At 36.9% G+C, this 19,976-nt stretch overlaps 1 protein-coding gene across 2 annotated transcripts in view; it reads right to left on the reverse strand.

Moving 5' to 3' along the window:
* The window catches only part of TMX3 (thioredoxin related transmembrane protein 3), a 29,817-nt gene extending 10,452 nt beyond the window's left edge, over nucleotides 1-19,365 (reverse strand). For both annotated transcript variants that reach the window (XM_050315101.1, XM_050315109.1), the window contains exons 1-13: nucleotides 19,275-19,365; nucleotides 18,980-19,034; nucleotides 14,850-14,889; nucleotides 13,514-13,637; nucleotides 10,956-11,001; nucleotides 9,350-9,430; nucleotides 7,906-8,005; nucleotides 7,584-7,661; nucleotides 5,322-5,388; nucleotides 4,588-4,686; nucleotides 2,575-2,632; nucleotides 1,841-1,894; nucleotides 1,606-1,662 (exon numbers count right to left, since the gene is read on the reverse strand). In XM_050315101.1, the coding sequence (XP_050171058.1) occupies nucleotides 1,606-1,662; nucleotides 1,841-1,894; nucleotides 2,575-2,632; nucleotides 4,588-4,686; nucleotides 5,322-5,388; nucleotides 7,584-7,661; nucleotides 7,906-8,005; nucleotides 9,350-9,430; nucleotides 10,956-11,001; nucleotides 13,514-13,637; nucleotides 14,850-14,889; nucleotides 18,980-19,034; nucleotides 19,275-19,326 (911 nt within the window). In that variant the 5' untranslated portion in view covers nucleotides 19,327-19,365. The remainder of the gene's footprint in view (nucleotides 1-1,605; nucleotides 1,663-1,840; nucleotides 1,895-2,574; nucleotides 2,633-4,587; nucleotides 4,687-5,321; nucleotides 5,389-7,583; nucleotides 7,662-7,905; nucleotides 8,006-9,349; nucleotides 9,431-10,955; nucleotides 11,002-13,513; nucleotides 13,638-14,849; nucleotides 14,890-18,979; nucleotides 19,035-19,274) is intronic.
* Between the last annotated feature and the right edge of the window lie 611 nt (nucleotides 19,366-19,976).

The following is a 19,976-nucleotide window of genomic DNA, read 5'->3' on the forward strand; positions in this document are numbered from 1 at the left end:
TCTTTGTTTTCAGTAAAGTAAGTAATATTGGTTTCTTCTTTTGTGTGTAGTTTTAACTGTACCTTTTCTAACCCAACAAAAGCATGTTCATATACTGCTGAAGAGACAGAAAAATAATAAATATGCTTCTATCAGAGTCTACTAATTTTATCCCTACAAATCATACAATATTTTGTCCTTTGTAAAGAAACAGAATTTGTTCCTATGTCCACCTGGCAGAGTAAAAAACTGTTCTGTGATACATTTCTCACTATTCAGGAGGCTTTTTCTATTTCCACTTGCTGCCATCTGGTGACAAACCAGAGCATTTGCAATATGCTTTTACTTGAATTATTCAAGTATCCACAGGAAGAGCAGCTACTTGTGACACTGAACATAATTTGCTGCATTCTTTTGCTGCTTTCCACTTACACTTGAAATGTTTACACTCTGTTTAGAAAACAATTAAAAGCTGGTGAATACTTGAGCAACAACTTCCCATATACTACAAATTACAAAGTCAGGCCTTTTGCAGATTCAGTTAAACAATCCAGCTGAACAGACCTGGCCACCGAATCACTATCACTCTAAGTGCCAGTTCAGTCTTCACTCCCTTCATTTGCTTCCTCCCAGAGATTTCATCTCCCTCCCCCCTACTTCTCTGCACATCAGTTCTGGTACTCAGCAGAGTAGAAGGAAAGAGGTTTAAGGGTTTTGTTGAATCAGCAAAATAACCTCCCTACGTGGCTAGACAGAAACCATTTTTCTGCCAGATAAACAAGCCGAAACAGCTCAGCAGACAGTCAGACGTAAGAGCCTGCACAAGAGAAGCAATTAACCAAGTGAGGAAGGTCTTACTTTTGGCAACTATGAAGCTCAATCACGTTACTTGACTTCAACTGAGAGACAGCTGTTTTTAAGTTAATTATATTCAGGTCTAAATCTACAGACATCCTACAGAAATACAGGTCTTGTGCCGCCTGGGTCCCCAGCTCCTAGAACCTTTAGGGGCTCAAACACATGCTTTATTAATGCTTCGATACCCCAGAAAGTGGTTTGGAAAACTTACAGAGCTGGCATACAGACCTCTGATTTTAGCTTCTTTCACTCCAAAGGCCAGGGGAGAACAAATAGTCAATGGTAAATGCCAAGAAACTTAATTCTCTAATTATGCATTTTTTTAGAAAAGGATCATAACAAGGGCAACTGTCAAACATCTCGTTAAACCACTTATATATTTCAAAATCTGCCATGTACATATCAAAATCAGACAGCATCTTACATGCATTTTATGCTTCTTCTCTACAGAAGCATACTTGTATGCATGTCTTAAAAACGCATCAAGAATGAAAATCCCACAACTCTAACAGTTATTAACATAACAAAGCAGACCTAAAAGATAAGTTTGTCTATCAGTATTATCAGTAAGCCGAGCTTCTAATATTAAATTATGCAGCTTAATTAATTTAACAAACAACCATTACTATGTTTTATGCTGAATCTGAGAACAGTGATTTTTTTTTTGAGCCATAAAAGCTAGGAATTCTTCATAAGATTATTTTTAATTAAATATATTTGGTAACAAATACAAGAGAAGAAAGAAAATTCAAATAACAATTTACTTACTCCATTAGTAAACTGTTAATGTAATCATTTCCATCCATATGGCCAAACTGGAAATCCCTGTAACAAAAATGGTGAAAAAAAGTAATGATGAAAAAGAAAATAGAATAGTGGATTTCAGCAAAAAATTACCTTTAAATATTTTTCCCATAACTGAAGACACTCAGCAATGTAATTAAAAAAAGTGATGATCTACAAGACAGTTCATTTAAGATACCAGCATATGATGTGTGCCTACCTGTGAAAGTGATCCCGATAATCTCTAGCAACTTCCTGAATAATGGACTTTAGTCTGGAGGCAAAAAAAAATGACACTAATAATCCAAGATATACTTTTTCAAAACACAAATGATAAACACTGAGATTTCCCTAGAAAACAGCAATTTTGACCTCATCAGCAATAAGGATTAACAAAAAACACCTGTTTCATCGTGGTTGGTTCCTAAAGGTTTAAAATCCCACGCACAGTACTTGAACAGTATTTTCTTAGTCTAATTACATATGCAACCAGAAATGGACAGGGGAAGGTCTCGTTCCCCTCAGTCTCAAACTCCAATCCCTTTTTAAATGTTCCACAGACAACTAATATGTAAGCATCAGTACACTAATTTTTAATGCGAGTGAGACTGAGTACAGTCATTTGTTTAAACTTACTAAGTTCATCTCAAAGTCATCTGAACTCAAGTACTCTCATCTAAAGGTGACACAATAGCTTTTAAAAGCTGTGAGATCACCGTTGGCTCCTGTGATCTCATTAACAAAGGGTAGAAGAGTGAGTCAGGAACTCCCATCATCCCATTGAACTCACATGTGCTTCACCTGAGCCATAAACTAAGTCAGAAATTAGAGAACACTTGCAAGTTAAACCCACTTATTTAACCTAGTATTTCTTAATTAAGAAACTTCCAACAAAGTTCCCTTTGCCATACCAGCACATTTCTCCCATAGAGTCACCAATACTCAGTTCTGTACCTGGTATGTTCCACTGAAGAGTTTTTATCATCAATGACTGCAATAGCCACAAGTTTTCCTAAAATAAGGAATAAAATTCTTGAAACCATTGAAAAAGAAACACACATTCTCAGATGGAAAATATGCTAACTTACAAGAGCAGATACTCTCCAGTGACAGGAATTAGTTTTTAAGTATAAACCAATCCCAAAGCAAAAGAACCTCTTCAAGCTGACCAAAATGTGGTTTTCTAAAAGCTACTGAATATAATTGAAGATGTGGCGTAATGCCACACCACTAGCATTCTATGAAAAGCCTATCCTTAGAAAGAAGTTAAAAGGGGGAAAATACAGATAAAAAGTTAGTTACCTACTCAGGCTGCATATTGGCATATACCTAAATACAAGGCTATGGAGACCTTCATCACATAATTGCAGTTACAAGCTGATTCCAAGTCACTGAATCACTACTGTGTGGATTTAGTAATGACTACTTTTCACACTATTAAAACTTTGGAGTATTATGGAAAAAAAAGTTTGGAAAATACTGTCAGAGCTCAGAATTCATTACATCATAAAAACAATTTAGTCCACAGATCTCTGTCAGGGGAGCTTAAAGGCCAACACTAAAATATATTGATTTTTCAGACTTACTTTGTGAAGTTTTTCTGATTAAAAGGAAAAAAACCAAAAACCCAGAAACTCTTATGGTGAGTCAGATTGAAGTATGTTTAGAAAGCTGGCCAAAGGTTCTCCAGATCAAGCACTTCCTATCAGGAAAGCAGATCTGATAACAGTGCAGTCATCAGCCAGAATAACTAAAGCCTACAGAGTGCAGATATGTTAATTCACTTCAGATGCCATGATTCATTCAAAACTCTCCCCACCAACACAACCTATTGCTCTGTTCCTATCATCATGTAAAAGGCAGCATTCTCCTCAAAAATAGAAAGTCGTTTTTTTCCAAGTAATACTGAAGAGTTTTAAGGGCAAGAACTATAATTCATTCCCAGGCTTTCTTGTGAAATAGCAACAGCTTCTCCCTGTGCCACTTCTTCCATACCTCAATTCTCACTTCTTTCCATACCCTAAGGTACTACCTAGTGAATACACTAGGAGTCAACTACCTTTTAGACTGAAAAAGACAATGTAAATAAATTCCAGGTACATCCGTTTCTCCATTGTATTAATAAAGTCAACATTTTTCTTTTTTGTAATTTGAGGAACTGTTACACAAAAATGTAACAGGAACAAATATACATTTAAAAAACTTGTAACAGCACTTCTGTAAATAATGGTTTAAAATGCAGGTGTAACAATATTAGCTCTATATGTGAGAACCTAGATGTTTCACAATCTTTAAAACCTCCAAGAACTCAATGCTGATTGAATAAAAATATTTTGAAAGGGAATGTAGATGATAAGATACCCTGGCCTGGAAAAATCAACATGTACAGCACTTTTTATGATACTTCAGAATATTTATATCTTAAGAGCAGTACAAGCTATTTGCCTATTCCAGAACTCACTTGGCTGTAAAATTTTTTACTGGCCTGCTCTTACTTGTCCCCTTTCTGGGACAAGTCCACTTTGGCACACGCTCTACTCCCTTCATATCTCTTTTAAAGATAATCTAAATCCATTTGATGTAAGACATCTGAACCTGTTGATATCTGATACTTCTAAATCTAGTCATAAAATTCCCTGCAGGTATTCCAAGAGTTCATATACAACTTATGCAAAACCTAAGGTGCTCTTAAATTTAAAAGTTCTACTAATTTTTCTGAATACTACAGGATTAGACATACAAACATTTATGTTGGGAGGAAAGGACTAGCGTAGGACAAGGTTGTAGATGAAACCTCAGTCAACACAACAGGTCTCACCAACACCAACAAAAGACTGGCACTATCAACTCAAACTCTGAGACTGATTAATTTCTAAGATTTAAAGAACACATTCGTAGTACTCTGTTAATTTTTCTTACTGTTTAGTACACAAGATGTAAAAGAGATTAGTGGTAGCAGCATCTCACCTGTATCTCCAAGTTCATACAGCGTAAAGCCATCAACATTAAGGTAGCCTTGAAACCTTTCTCTGTTTATCCAGGATGACAAATCACCATCTTCGTATTCTAAAAATAAAACCACAAAATAAACCACCATAAAAAAAATTAAACGCAATTCAAGGAGGCTAGAGAGTGAGTTTTTATCTGGAGGCAACACACTGAAGAGGAAGACAAGCACATTCCTTCTATGAAGTACAAAGAATATCCTCAGTGGTCAATCTGGAGTATTTTGCTGTGGTATTACTTATTCTCAGAAATGAAAACTGCAGAATAATCTTCTGAGTGATACATTTTCAACTTACAGTAAATCTCATTAACTGTTTGAAACTGTAAATTCATCATGTGTGTGATTCCTCTTCAGTAAGTTTTCTTCTATTTTGTGTATGATGAATTAGGACAGTGAGGGAAGGAGTAACTTTTATAAGTACATTACTGCCAGAAAAACAACAATATTGGAAGCTACATCTTAATGATAACACAAAGCAAACATTGTCACTTCTACTTCAGTATTGCTAAAGCAAATGCCTTGCATTTTGTGGTGTAAGAACTAATAATTTTTTTCTCTTCTTGAAGGAGTTGCTACTTATTCTAAAACTGGAGAATCTCCTAGAACCCCAACATAACCTTCAAAAAAATCTCAACACTTCCAGTTTCTTGATATATAGTTTAAGTATCTTAAGGTAATGTCCACTTTTACTTACCATCATAAACAAAGTAAGTTCCATCTTTGAAGACCATAACAGCAGGCAATTCAGGCAATGTCACATACTGAAAGAGTTGGTTTTCAATTAATCCATGAAAAATTAAAAGACGTTTAAACAGACAAACTAAAAAACCTTAAAACATTGAAATGCAGTCCCTGGGAAAATCCCTATGTACATTTAAATATTTTCTGTCTAAATTTACTAAAATGAATTTATCAGCTGCTGCATATTAAAAGTCACACAACATCAATGTAGTTTTGAGAGGCAGATCTCACAAAGCATAAAGGAAACAAGATTTTTTACTAGTATCTCAGTAGTGTGAAAAATATTTTATGAGTTGCACATGAACTTTAGATAGGAGATCATAAACTTGAGGGTTTTATCAATCATGGCCCCTGTTCCCAATCTGTGCTGTTATACTGTCATACTGTTATTTCTTCTAAATGTACAGTAAAACAGAAATACTGATAACATGTCCCAATAAATCTGGGCTTTCAGACTGATGGGAATATAAAGAAACAGCTTCAGAAGACAAGGCTGCATACAGATCTAATTTAGGCAAAAAGAACAAGGCAAGCCAGCATTATCACGTTCAACATGACATTTAGGATGGTCAGCAACATACTAGAAAAAGAGGAGTAGAAACATTCTCCTTGGAACTTAAAGTATCTCATTTAGCTCACGTTTTCAGCGAACTGCCACGAAGATATTTTGTCATCTACTCCTGACTGTTTGCTACCATTTTAAGTTAAAATTCTAATGGCACTTGTGGTTAAAGAAGGACTGTATCATGAGCATACTTTTGATTATGTTGGCTGAATTGTCTAATTTACTGATACGTTTGGGAAAGGTAAGAACTGCATCATTTCCAGACAACATGCCTTCTGCAATCATTCTGCATGATCTGTCTTGGAAATAAACGTAAAAGCAGTAGGTTTACAATGTAACAGCTGACACAAATGAGCAAGAAGAAAATTCTAAGTGACACTTTTGTTCTCTTATTTTAAACATAGTTTAACATCTTTAAAGGACAAATCAATCTGTGTACAGCTTATGGCTTGCAAATAACACCTGAAGCTTGGAACAACATTACCTAAGGCGACAAAACAAAGCCTGACAGTGAACACTGTTATGCAAAGGTTCATTACAACTGTAGCAGTCAGTAATTTCATAACATTTTTGCTTCTCTCTATAGAATATTACTACTTCAGCTTAATAATAATTGGGAAAGTACCTTCTCTGATAAAAAAAACCTCACTGCTTACATCAGTGAGATCACAGAATCTCAAAGACTTCCAGCCTTTTACACTTGTTTCCACTGCACAACTGAACAGCACTTTTCTTGCTCAGGTGGGGCTGAAGTGCAAATACCAATATTCAAATTAAGGTGGCCTTAGATAAAAGGCTTTTATGGAAATCTAACAATTCACTATTTAAAATGAGTATGTTTTACTTATGATGTTGGAAAATGCAGCTGCCCAAAATAAAAAAAAAGAAAAAAAAAAGCCAACAAATTATGCTAGTTCTAACCCTGCTAATCCCAAACTCATTTCAAAGTCATGTCTTATCATGCATGAAGTAGACTTAGGTCCCACTTGGAGATAACAATAAATGAAAAAGCCTCTTGATTTTGCTTCAACAGATCAGCAACAATGGTAAGACTAACAACAGTAATACCAATTTTTTTCCACCCTCGTGACTAACTTTCAGTATTTTCCTTGTTACAGACTCCTCCAAAGAGCCACATGAAAATTCTGCAGCCAGTAGACTGGATCCATTTATCCCTGGGCAGACTAACGTTTTGATCACCTATATTGTACAAGACAAAAATAACTTACTTCTTCAATTACTAAGGTACCAAAAGTACTCCAGAGAGTACTGGTAGAGACCCCCAAATTAGTTATAAAAGTGGTTGGTGAAAGGACTGTCTGAAGCAACAAAGAGTTGGCTAAAAGTCCAAGTATCTACTTTCTTGAGCAGCTTGTATGGTCCACATCGAGTTCCACATATCTTCTGATTAATTTTATTAATGTAATTGAACAAGTAATTTGGCCAAAACAAAGCACTGACAGTCTGAAATTTGGATTGTATTCTTTCCTCATATAGACTCAAAAATTATACATTTCAGTGTAATTACTTTGAAATCTATCAAAGTCAAATATACTTTAAGAAGCCATTCATGTGCCATTGAAACAGCAAAATTACATATATGAGAACAACACCATTTCTGTGAAAACAGTAGGCATGGAAACAGCTTACCTCAGGCACCACATCTTCTGAGGCAGAAAAAAAGTATGTATAAACTATTAGTTCTGAAGCAACTTCAATGTATTTTTCCTGAAAAAATACAAACAGTGTTTTTTAATTTCTGAACTTTTAGTATGGGGCAAATAAAAGCTTTGTGACATACGTCATCCTAAAAGAACAATTAGAAAATATGGCTTTTGGCACAAGATTGTAAAAACAAATAAATGTAGAAAGATCACATGAATCTGCTACAAGTATACACTTCAGTCTTTTAAAAGATAATTTAAATTACTCTGTGAATAGCCAAAAGAAGTAACTTAATCAAGCTTCAAACCTTTAAAGGAGATTCACCACCAACATACACAAAAAGTACAGGATGTCTCTTTTGCACATGCTCAAACATATGCTGGCTAGGAAGTGGCCTGATAAGTGGTCTGGGAGGGAAATAAAAACAAGAAAGAAAAACCTCAGTTTTGGCAATCTGCAAAACCCAAACAAATAAAAATCCACATGAAAATGTCATACAGTTTTTTGTGGGTTTTTTTAAATTAAATTCCACAATGTGCATTAATTCAATTTTTCAATTTATTATTTTATTTTCAACTAAAAGGAAAAAGAAAAAAAGAAAAATCCCCCCCAAAATAACATGTTACATTCCTCAAATAGTACACTGAAATTTGAAACTCATGTCAAAGTACAAAATGTTGCTACAAAGTAAACATGCATGCCATTTACTGGTCACAGAATCAGAGGTTGAGCTGGACTGGAAGTGACCTTAAAGATCATCTGGTCCCATTCTTCCACCATAGGCAGGGACACCTTCCACTAGACCAGGTTGCTCAAAGCCCCACCCAGCCTGGCCTTGAACACTTACCAGGATGGGACATCCTTACAGTAAAGAATTACCATCTTACTACCCTTACAGTAAAGAATTTCTTCCTGATATTTAATCTAAATCTACCCCTTTTCTGTCAAAAACCATTGCCCCTTATCCTGTCAGTAGAGACCCTGCTAAAAAGTGTCTCTTCTTCTTTCTTATAAGACCTGTTAATGAAAGGCCACAATGAGGTCTCTATCATTCGACAGATAAAATTCTGAATTTAAGCATAGCAGTTATGAAATGTGATCTTAAATCTTAAGAAATTCTGATCACTCCATATTCCTAAACTACAGATTTCTGAATAATAACAAATATTACTGTTCTTATATCAAAGATTCTTCAATTATTTTTAAAAATGGAGGAAAGAAATGTGACTCTTTTTTCTCCACGAAGTTTACTTGTCAATAACATCTTGAGGCCACAGGCCACTGTAGGGAAGAAAGAAAGAGCCAACAGAAATTGTTATGAAGAATCCTGCCAAAGCATTTCCTCATGCTGCCTATGGTATCCTTTTCAGATGCACAACTTCTGAGTATGAAACATCTTCTGCCTTAGTAATGATGCCTGTCAGCCAACATTTAGATTGGCATTGTTTCTGACTTCGCTGAGCTTCATTTGGTCATAGTTTCCAATACTTTGAAAAGCCCTTAGTTCTTGCACTGTAAAGAAGGTATTGTAGCCAGTCTCTTTGTACTCTCTCCATACCGCTCACCACCAGCCTCACACGTAGTCACATGTATAGTGATCAATAGCACATATAGGCATCAATAGCACATATAGTTTTTAACTTTGTGTGAGTATCTTGTTCTTTTTAAAACAGATTTAATTCTTCGCTCACCTCAAAATCCTACTGAAGTTTTAAGGCACCAGAACCAGTTTCACAGAGGAGTATACTTACCCTGCCACTCTATTAGCAAATTCAACTATATCATCTTTGGTTCTAGGTCCTCTATAGTTGTATGCCAAGTCACCTTTTAAGCTAGATAAACAGGAAAGACAAAAAAAGAACAGAACTGAAATGACCTAAACTACATTTGTACATGCAAAATGCAAAATTACTCAATCTTCACAGGTTTATTACAGTTGCCTTTTAGCGAATGAGAAGCAAAAGAAGTGGTCAGCAAAATATAAGACCCAATAATGCAATACAATGCAATTATACAGTAAAAACTTATTTACACAGCATCTGATTTATTGACTCTTTGAAATAATTAGCATTCTTTTATATTTCTTTTTCCAGTGCACAGTAGTCATTTACTTTGTAAGTACACAGATAATTTAGAACATTTGCTTATGACCCTATTAAAAAAACCCACCCCACACCCAAATCAAACCCCAAACACTCAACATTTATACTACTGAGGTATTAGTCTTTATAAAGACAAACATATAGACATCTTTATTTCTTTTTTATAATTGAAAGGTATCAAATAATTTGCAAAACCTTCCGAATTTATGTATTAAATTAAGCTTCCCTGAAGTGTTGGTCAGCTTATGGTACTCTGCTGACATGGCAAGTAGCACTATTAGAGTATTCCACTAAGCTTTACTAATTCTGAATCCATATAGATTTAGGAAACTCCCAGGAAAGAAATAATGATAAACTGAGTTTTCAATGCCTCTATATGCCAATAAAACTTTTCATCCTTAAAGATTAATAAGCTAAATATCTCTTGTTGCCTTCTTGTCACTTTGACAAGATTCATTATTACGTATTATGGGTATTATTTGCTTAAACAATAAACCTGCTAAAACCCCCAGTCTGTTCACAGTAAAAAGTACTAAAAATTATTGAGTGTTTATTTAATATGACATCGACTGGACTATAAACTACATGTGTTATAAGCAAGTAAATAGAATATCATTATGGATTGATATTTTCCTGTAATTTTTGTCCTCCACTGTCTTTTTTTAATGAGGTGAAGAAAAAAATTTACATATACTTCTCTTGTTAAACAACTTTTCTCACCCTTCACAGTAACTACTACTGTCATTTACATAAGATTTTTAAGGTACATGGGAGAGAAGAGAGAGGTAATTGAAAATAGGAAAATGCAATCAGCAGCTTACAAGAAGTTAAGGAAGACTCAGGTATGCACTTACTGCCTGAATCATTCTTAAGATATCAAATCAAATGGAGCAAGAAATTTCTATTTATAATAAATGTGTGTATATGTAGCTGAAAGACATATTTACGTACACACACTTCTACATCACTGCATAGAAAACAGCAGTTAAACGAAGTCCAATTTGTTAACCCATCTATTAAGAAATCTGTTTCTAAATAACATGATGGATATGACTGAATTTCACAGCAAAACAGTCCAGTAGAAATCAAAGAAAGACAATACCACTATGAGATGGTGAAGTGGTTTTTTGGTTTTTCTTGGTTTGCATTTTAGAGTTTTTTTGTGATTGGTTTGAGATTTTTAAATGGGAAGAGCTATTTTTTCTTTACTGTCATGAAATCAGTGCTAAAAATTCAATAGGAAGCATCGACTTACAGTTTAATTGTTGGATAGCCTCGCACTCCAAATTCAGATGCAATACCTGAAAGAAATGTGTTAATGCCAAAGTGAATCAAGACTTTCTTGTTCTCCTACCTTAATCTTTAAACATAGTTTACTATTCAATCCACAATAACAAATGAAAGAACTCCCGCTTAGTTTATTATGAATTATTTTTCTTGCTTTCAAAGAGCTGCTGTTATTAAGCTACTAAATTTTGGACCTCTTTCAGAGGTGCTGAAGGGTCCCAGCAAAGCACTCAAAAAGCACCAAGAGACAACACCTATAACAAACACTCTTAAGCTATCAACCATGTGTCAGAGCAAGCAGATGTGGCAGGACTTGTGTGCAGGCCTCTCAATAACAGTTTAGGAATTGTGACCCTAGGGTTGTTTGCCTGGATCAGTACCTTATTGCACAGCTCTACAAATAACACTAGCAGCTCACCTACAGGTATATTAGGCAAAAATGACTCTTCTAAGAAATATGCGTACTAGGGTAAATTTTATTCTGATCCTTTCCCCTCACAGCTCTCCTACATAGACTAAAAATGCATTAAAATGTGTATTAGAACATTCAATCACAAGAGCTGTCAACAGAGAGTTTATTTCTCCTTGTACAGCTTTCATGCATGGACAGGAGAACTAGAAAATAGACAATTTTAAATACATTATTTTTAAACCTCCCAGCCTTGGAGATTACCAAAATCCTCTCAACATCCTGGAAGTGACATACTATTTACACCATCCCCTCTGCTTCTTGATATGAAGAATGCAGTACAGGCAAACAGCAGCAATTGTGCCAGCCCAAGGTGTGATGTGTTTCTACTCTGATCACGTTCAGCTGACTTTGAGGCAAACCCCCTGAAAATTCAACTGATAACACAACAAGTGACTACTCTGTTGATAAAACTCCTGTATCCTCATAACACAGAGCTACCTGAGGCAACACTTACTGGATGATTTATATGTTCATCTGTGATTTCAGCTCTCTGACAACAAGCTACCCAGAGTTCACATTTTTCACACTACTTGCTATTTCTATTAGGAACACAAACTATGGGGAGCCAATCATTCATGTTCCTTCCTGGTTACATGTCCACGCGTTCCAGTTGCATTTCCTTCTGATATTCTCAAGACTGAATTACTTTTATTTCACAGATTCTTTAGACTGGAAAGACACCAAGCAGAGTTGACTTCAGCTTTTCATATCCAGATGTTGTAAAATTTCCACTTTCAAAATAAAAGTGTAAAACTATTTCAAGAGACTTATTGGACACTCTTCTTTATAAAATCGGTAAAAATCTGAGAAGAAAGACTTTCCAGGGCACCAAGGAACTCTTGCAGCTTTCAGTAATTTTTATATATGTAAAACTGAATTACAGAACTAAAACAATGTGCCAATTCTGTTCTAGGTATAAAATATAATATTTAGCATCAGGATGACAGATGTAAACATTTCAGGACAAAAGTTCATATCATTTACATGACTTAGAATTTTACATATATGACTGGAAAGCTAGAGATCCACAAAATGAACTTGAAACTTCTAATGCTCCAGACTTACTATGGCAAATAAGTATCTTTAGGATGAAACAAAATGTATGTGGTTTTACAGAAAAAGCTACATACAATAAATTGGTGTTTGAGACAAAACCATTTTGATCTCAAAAGACCAAACTCTGCTATATGTATGCACAGAAGAACTGGAATATCACTCAAAAAAGTATTCTGCATATTTTAGGCAAATACAACAAAGCTGAATAATCAGATTTAACAAGGATTAATTAAAAATGTGACATGTATTTACAAAATTTTACTACATATAGATCTCACCTGGGCCCCACTCCTCCCTATGCCTTCCCTCTTAAACATCCTCCTGGTTCAACACAGATTTAAGTTAAATCACAATAAACAACTATATGAAAAAAAGAAAATACTCTTAAGCATTCAACAATCCTCTCACATCTACCCAAACCGTTTCTCTGAATACCTAAAGTTTTGGGTTTTCCGTGAGAAAGTCAATACTTAGGAAAAGCACCAGCAAAAAAGAAAGCATTACAGCTGAATTTGGTTCTTCAAGAAGACATTTACAGAGAAACATGGGAAGAAATTGGCTCAACAGTAAATACAAAGATTTCAGTACGCTTTCTGTAACAGCTTAAGGACCAACTACCTGAAAAGAATAACAGCAAGAACACAAAGCATTCCTTCAACAGTAATACAAGGAACCTGACACTGGATGTTGTCAAGAGACGCAGCACATAAAATGCTTATATAAGTACTCTAAGAGGCATATCAAAAGCAGATCTTTGAAAAGCTTTTACCTTCCATTTGTCAGGAAGAATTCCCTACACAACCAGAAACAAATGTGATAAAAACCACATACTACAGCAAGTTGTCACTTTTAGAAAGAAAAAGAGCAGGAAATTGTTCTCCGATGACTCTTTGCATACTTGTGTTATGATACAGAACAGAAGAATAACTTAATGAAAAAAACTAACAGTCTCAAAACAGAGTCTGCAATGAAATTATCCCTAACCAAACCATACTTACTAGAAAAGGAAGTTGCATCCATCTTCCCAACTTTTACTGGAGAGCCCATGTTTCTCATTTCTATGCCCACTTCATTCCACACAGGTTCTAGTTTCTTGCAGTGGCCACACCAAGGTGCATAAAACTGAGAAGCAAAAACATTTTATTAAAAAAAAATAAGTTAGTAGAAGTTGATTCTACAATTAACCCTCAAATCATTAGCAAGGCTTATTTTCCAGTCATGGTTCTCCTTATGTCTTAAGAAAATTGCAAGCTAATTATAAGGCTAGCAAGACATACAGCATTTATCATTTGGTCCTACTTTTAACATGAAAGCACAAGTTTGAAAAGAATACATTAAACTGTTGCACTATTACAGGATTTCTTATTTAAAAACAGACTGCGTGGTAACATTTTAAAGAATCTTTTGGAATATTTTCCTCTTTTTTTTTGAAAGTTAAAAGATCATGTAAACGATCTATTCAGGAATTTGCCAATATCTGTTAATAGGGGAAGGGCAACAGACACTATGTATACTTTCCCAAGCTGACCCCTGGATTTTGGTTCTTCAGCAACTACTTTTATAGAAGCACAGTGAAAAATTGATCCCATTTTCGCAGGACCAAGCAGAGCTGACTTTATTTCACCTTTCTGCCTATGTCTTGCTGCAACACCTCAGTGAAATTATTATGAAAGCTCTCAATGTCTTGGTATAAGAAGATCAGGTCACAACCAGACAAAGCTGAATTCTGTTTTGTTATACTTCACTGATAACTCTGAATCAGCACATTTAGTTTTTCCCCACTCAAAAACAACAAATCTGAATAATACAATTTTGAGCATTACAGTACATATTTAGGTGAGATAAAAGGAATATTACCTCATCCACAAACAAGCTGATTTTTTTTAGCAATTCCTTGTCCCTGAAATAAGGAGCACTGAAACGTTCCAAATAAGTTAGAAGAGTAAATTAAGGCTCTCATGTATTTGATCTTGCAGTGCTAATAAATGTCTAGAACACAAATTAGCTGGTGTAATTAGAGAATGGAACCAGTACAATTTTGAAAAGAGGTTACCACCTCCTGATAGTAAGTGTTAGGTAACCTGCTTTCTTTTTTTAAGGACTGCAAAATATAGGATGAAAGTTATCTGCATGCAGTATTCAACCTATTCCTGGTTCATCCTGAACAATACAAATTGCTTTTCCATCTTGTCAGAATTACTGTCATGAAATTTTTCTGCATCATGCACAAACAATTTTCCAAATGATGAAGCAGCCTTACTACAAAGCGTAGCATTGTAAATCCTATCTTTTGATTTCCACTAGCAGATCTTCCCATTTTTCTCATATACTCACATCTACAAGCCAAATATCATCTTTACGGTTTTCTTTAAACCTAAAAAGGGAAAAAACAAAATCAACAAATCATGTATCTGAAAATAAAACAGTGAAGTGCATGTGTGAAACAGGCAAAATCCAAAATTAGGATTCTTTCTTTGGGTGTAAAGGAACAGAGAAGATAATATTTTCTAGTACTAACATTGCCCCAGCACTTGCTACTACACACACAGATGTAGGTTCCTATAGTTATTTCCCAGGACAAAAAAACAAACAAGAAAAACAAACAACAAAACTAAAACCACAAACAAACAACAAAAGAAACCAGAAAACCAGCAAGAAATAAGAATGCATACAAAAGATATTTGATTGGCATATGTAATCTAAGGGGAAGAAGTATTTTGCAATTGTCTTAGTGATATCAAATATTGTTGACTGCTGTATTTTTACAGATCAGCTAATACAGACCCTTAGAGCATTGGTTTACACTGTTAATCTTAGCTTTACTGAATGTAAACTAACTAAATTATCTCTAATATTAACACATAAAGCAATTTTAGTTCAACCTCCTTTACCATTCTACTACAGGCGTGTCAGTTTATGACTTTACTGAAGTTACACAAGAAATCAACCTACTGGAATAAAAATGATTGATAAAAACCAGAGATACACAAGTGCTATTGAATATTCTTAATGCTAGACAAATAACATTTAAGTGAACTGACTAGCTTTATTAACTGTAAATCTGTCAATAAATGCTAAAACCTCTAAAATAAAAATAGAACACGATAAATCAAAGTTCTTTGCTACCTCCCAAAATGTTGCTTACACATTTCACTGAACTGTTGTCACTACATGACAATATGAATTATTGCATTAGGTAACGATTTCTATGTAGATAAATAAATAAGCCAGAAATTCAATGTAAGGTTTATTTTTGTAAGGCAGGTTTCATAAAAGTGACTAGAATTGGGATTAACGTCACATGCCATACATGATACAACATTCTTACTGCAACACTTCTGTTGTTAAAGGAGATGAATATTTTTATATAATTATGCAGTGTGTGATCTACACTCTAAAATCCAATTAATAGAAGTTATAGCCCAGCTCACCAGTTCCCAATACACAGCATGCCTATAAATGGCTTATAGGTAGTAAGCAGAATCAGAGAACATTTATTAAATTTCATTTAAAGCTGAATCTGTAATAGTCCATAATGGTCTTGAAGAAATACTAACGCTGACGTTGGCTTACTGTTTGAAAGAAGTAATTCTGAAATCGTGAATGCAATCTAATTACAGTGCTGAGCGTTGGAAACAGAAATGCAGCGTTTCACTGGTAAATTCCAGCCTTTTTTATTGATGGTATAACAAGGTTGCAATGCCTATACAGCAGGAAAGGTATTTGCATCAACTAATACATAACTGCTCTAGGAAAGCAGCATTTTTAAGTCACAAAATTGCTTAGTTGAGCAACTTACTAAAAATTTACTTCACCACCCTAAGTGCTACAGAGCTAATGAAAGAACCAGTTAGAGTCTGGCATCTCTTGAGAACTCTAACGGAGCTGCAGCGAACTTCCAATTACAATGTTAAATAATTGGTTATGATGCAAGAGGCAGAAAGCAGCTACTGAATCATAAGATTCTGGCCATGCTTCAATTTAGAATATCACCTTTGCTTTGAAAAAGAAGAATTTACAATTAATTGTTCTCTTCCCTCTGCCACACTATAACTGTTACAGGAGACTGCAAAGAACATTACAGTACTGAGAAAGGTAGATTGAAATCTTACAAAATCAGCAGACAGCAACGAAAAAAGGAAAAGAAAGGAAACATCTGGAAGCTGAATATTTCAGTGAAATTTAATAACTTTGGCCTAAGGTAATATAAAAAAATACCATAGTTTTTACAATAATAAATTTCATTCACAAGCATCTTTTTAATGAACTTCCACAGAAACTAAAATATGAAGTGTGACAAAAACCCAACTACCGAAACTCACTCTAGTTTTGGTAATGTCAATGATTAATCTACTAGATAATAATAAGAAAGTTCAACATACTGTTGAGCAATTGTAACATTTCAGTGCCTCTTTTTAACTGACTTGTGCAATCCCCTGTCAGCTGATAGACACGATAACACTGATGGAAAGGTGTTGCACATCTTCGAATCAAAATTATTTGTCTCAAATACATCTTACAAACTACATGATCAAATGTTCTCTCAAACCTCCACTTAAAGCAAGCACCCCACTTAATCACGAACAGTTAATTCAACAATTAGAACAATTCCATGGGCCTTCAACCAAGACAGATGCTGCGTTTACTCCTTGCTGTCTTGCTTCTCAATTCCCTTTGCACCATTTCCTATGCTTCTGATCCTGGGTTGAGCCACCAGTGCATCCTCACCAAGAGAAAAATATTTCACTTTTTAGTCAGGTTACTTAACTGCTTCATTATCACACTAGAACAAGTGCACAAACATTGCAAGATGAATACTGATCTGAGCCAGTAGATCAGCAGCACAAGCCAAGAAGTACCACAGCTCTTATTCTGCATTCCTTCCACGGCCCAGCTCGGTGATACTGAGTACCTTGTACCTCTGTTAGTTCTACTCTGCAACCTCTCTTCCCACATCCTGCAAACCTGGGAAAGGGACATGCATCTTGTACTAGTTGGTGTTGTTTAAAACTACCAGATTCCAAATAAAAGCCAAAGTTTTCAGCAACAGCAAAAAGTCCACAATGTTTAGGTATCTATAAAATGGAAAATTTGAAATTTCACCAGTCACTGCTCACAGGCTTGGTTTTTTAATTGTTATCCTGATCTTTTTCACCATTTGCCAATTAGTTAAAAAAACCTAATCACACAACAAAAAACCTGTCCTGAACAACTCATCAATTCTTACTCCCAACAGCAAAGACAAAAGTATCTGTATAGCTTTGTAGTTGAAAAATTCAAGTGTTATAAAATAGAATTTTATTGGCTTTTAAAAAAAGTTATGTGACTGCAGAATTATGCTTTCTCACTCCAAAACAGCAAATACATTTAAATTCACACCTGTAGAAACATGATATGGGAATGTGATGCAGAAGCACAGATACATTCACTTAGCCTATCTTCAATCCTTGAAAATGAGTCACGTAATTTATGTTAGGTAATTTTTGGGGGGCAACAGCACCTACGTAACCAACAAACCACTAAAGCAAGGCAGTACACAACCATCTTAACGGCAGGATTGCCCATTTCAACTCCTACACAGTCTTAGGGCTAATTCTGCTGTAAAGGTACATTTTTATATACTGTAATATAACTGGCACTTCAAGCAGCCATGAACTAGTCCAGCAGGCCTCCTCCTCTTTTCCATTTCTGGCCATGCATGAATGCACTTAGACTCGTTCTCCCAAGCCCTTGGGGCAGCCATGCAGCAAACTAATGAAGAATTTAAGCACAACCAGCTTTTACTTGGGGCAGGCACGAATATACCAGTACATTTACGCTACCAAAAAGCAAGAAAGAACGAGGAACTCCAAAGACATTTTTGGCAATGTTACCTGTAATAACAGCTTTAAAAAAACCTGAAAAATTAAATTGTTCTGCAGGTTCATTAACTTAACCTATTTAATAAGTGAGACTGAGGGAAGGCCTCATCTCGGTCTACAACATTTTCATGAAGGGAAGGACAGAGGCAGACACTGATTTTGTCTATGTGGTGACCAGTGACAGGACCCAAGGGAATGGTCTGAAGTTGTGTCAGGGGAAGTTTAGGTTGGATATTAGAAAAACATTCTTCACCCAGAGGGTGGTCAGGCACTGGAAGAGGCTTCCCAGGGAAGTGGTCACAGCACCAAGCTGGACGCAGTTCAAGAAGCACTTGGACAATGCTCTCAGTCACATGGTGTGATTTTTGGGGCTGTCCTGCACGGGGTCAGGAGACGTACTTCAGAGCCTTGTGGGTTCCCTCTAACACAAGACATTCGACGATAACTCAGACCACTATCTTTCTGCCATTACTGCTAAGAAAAAGACAAACTTTTCCAGCGCAGCTTTCTTAAGAAGCACACTATGCACAAAGTGTGGGGTCATGTTCCCCGCAAGAACACAAGCACTATTTAGGCTATAAGGCAGGACACCCCAGTACTTACGACTCATCCAGGTCCTCCACAAAAGCCGCGCCTGACGCCACCACATGTGCCACCACTGCGAGGCAAGGAGAAGCGCTCCGTGAGTGATGTCCGACACACGCCGGCGCTCTCACCCCCGCCAGCCGACAGGCAGCCGACCCTCCTCCCTCCACCCTGGCCCCTCTCGCCCCCAGCGCTTCCCCACAGCCCAGCCCAGCCCGCTCCGCACCTGCTGCCCGCCTCCCAGCCTCACCGCCTTTACCTCCCTCTACCCCGCAGCCCCAGCCCGGAGGAGCTGTTCCCGCCCGCCCATCACCTGCCGCCCAGAGGAGGCCCCGCGCCCGCGCTCCCGCCGCCGCCGCTGCCATGTTTTCCCGGGAGCCGCGGCACGGCCGGAACGGGAAGCGCCGACCTTTTCCCCACGGCGCACGCGCAGGGGCCGGGGGCGAGGGGCGGGAGGCGGGAGTGGCTTTAGGGTCGCTTCTCGCCGGCTGGTGTGGTGGGAGTGGCTTGGAGCACGGCGACCCTCCCACAGTCCGGGGTCTCCCTTCGCCCCGCCGAAGGGCGCCCTTGGAGGCAGCGAGGGGGGAGGCGAGTGTGACACCGTGACACGGAGACGGGACGCGGGTGGGCATTGTCATCTCCCCGGTGGGGAGACTCGTTCGGTTGCATCAGTGCTCTGGTTCCTTGGAAGAAATAAAGCACGTCCTCCTCCGAGCAGGAACGCGTGTGCCGCCTGTCGTGCTGCCCGCTGTCTGCCGCGGGAAGGGCTCGTCCCGCACCACTCGGCTGCGGTGTCAGCAGCCCTCCTTCAGCTTGTGGGGGGGGAAAAAAAAAAATCACTTCTTTGAATTTAAAGAGACGGCGAAAACTCATCAAACAAACAAAATTATTCAGAGCGCTGAGTCTAATCGCACACCGTACTTCGGGGAGAAAAGACTCCTTGGGATTAAATTTCATGCATTTTATAGCTCATCACAAAAGTCCACCCTTTTTCAGATTAGTTTAATGTATTCAT

This window comes from Myiozetetes cayanensis, unplaced genomic scaffold (genome assembly GCF_022539395.1).
Source record: "Myiozetetes cayanensis isolate MyiCay16 unplaced genomic scaffold, myiCay2020 scf1, whole genome shotgun sequence".
NCBI classification, from domain to species: Eukaryota; Metazoa; Chordata; class Aves; order Passeriformes; family Tyrannidae; genus Myiozetetes; species Myiozetetes cayanensis.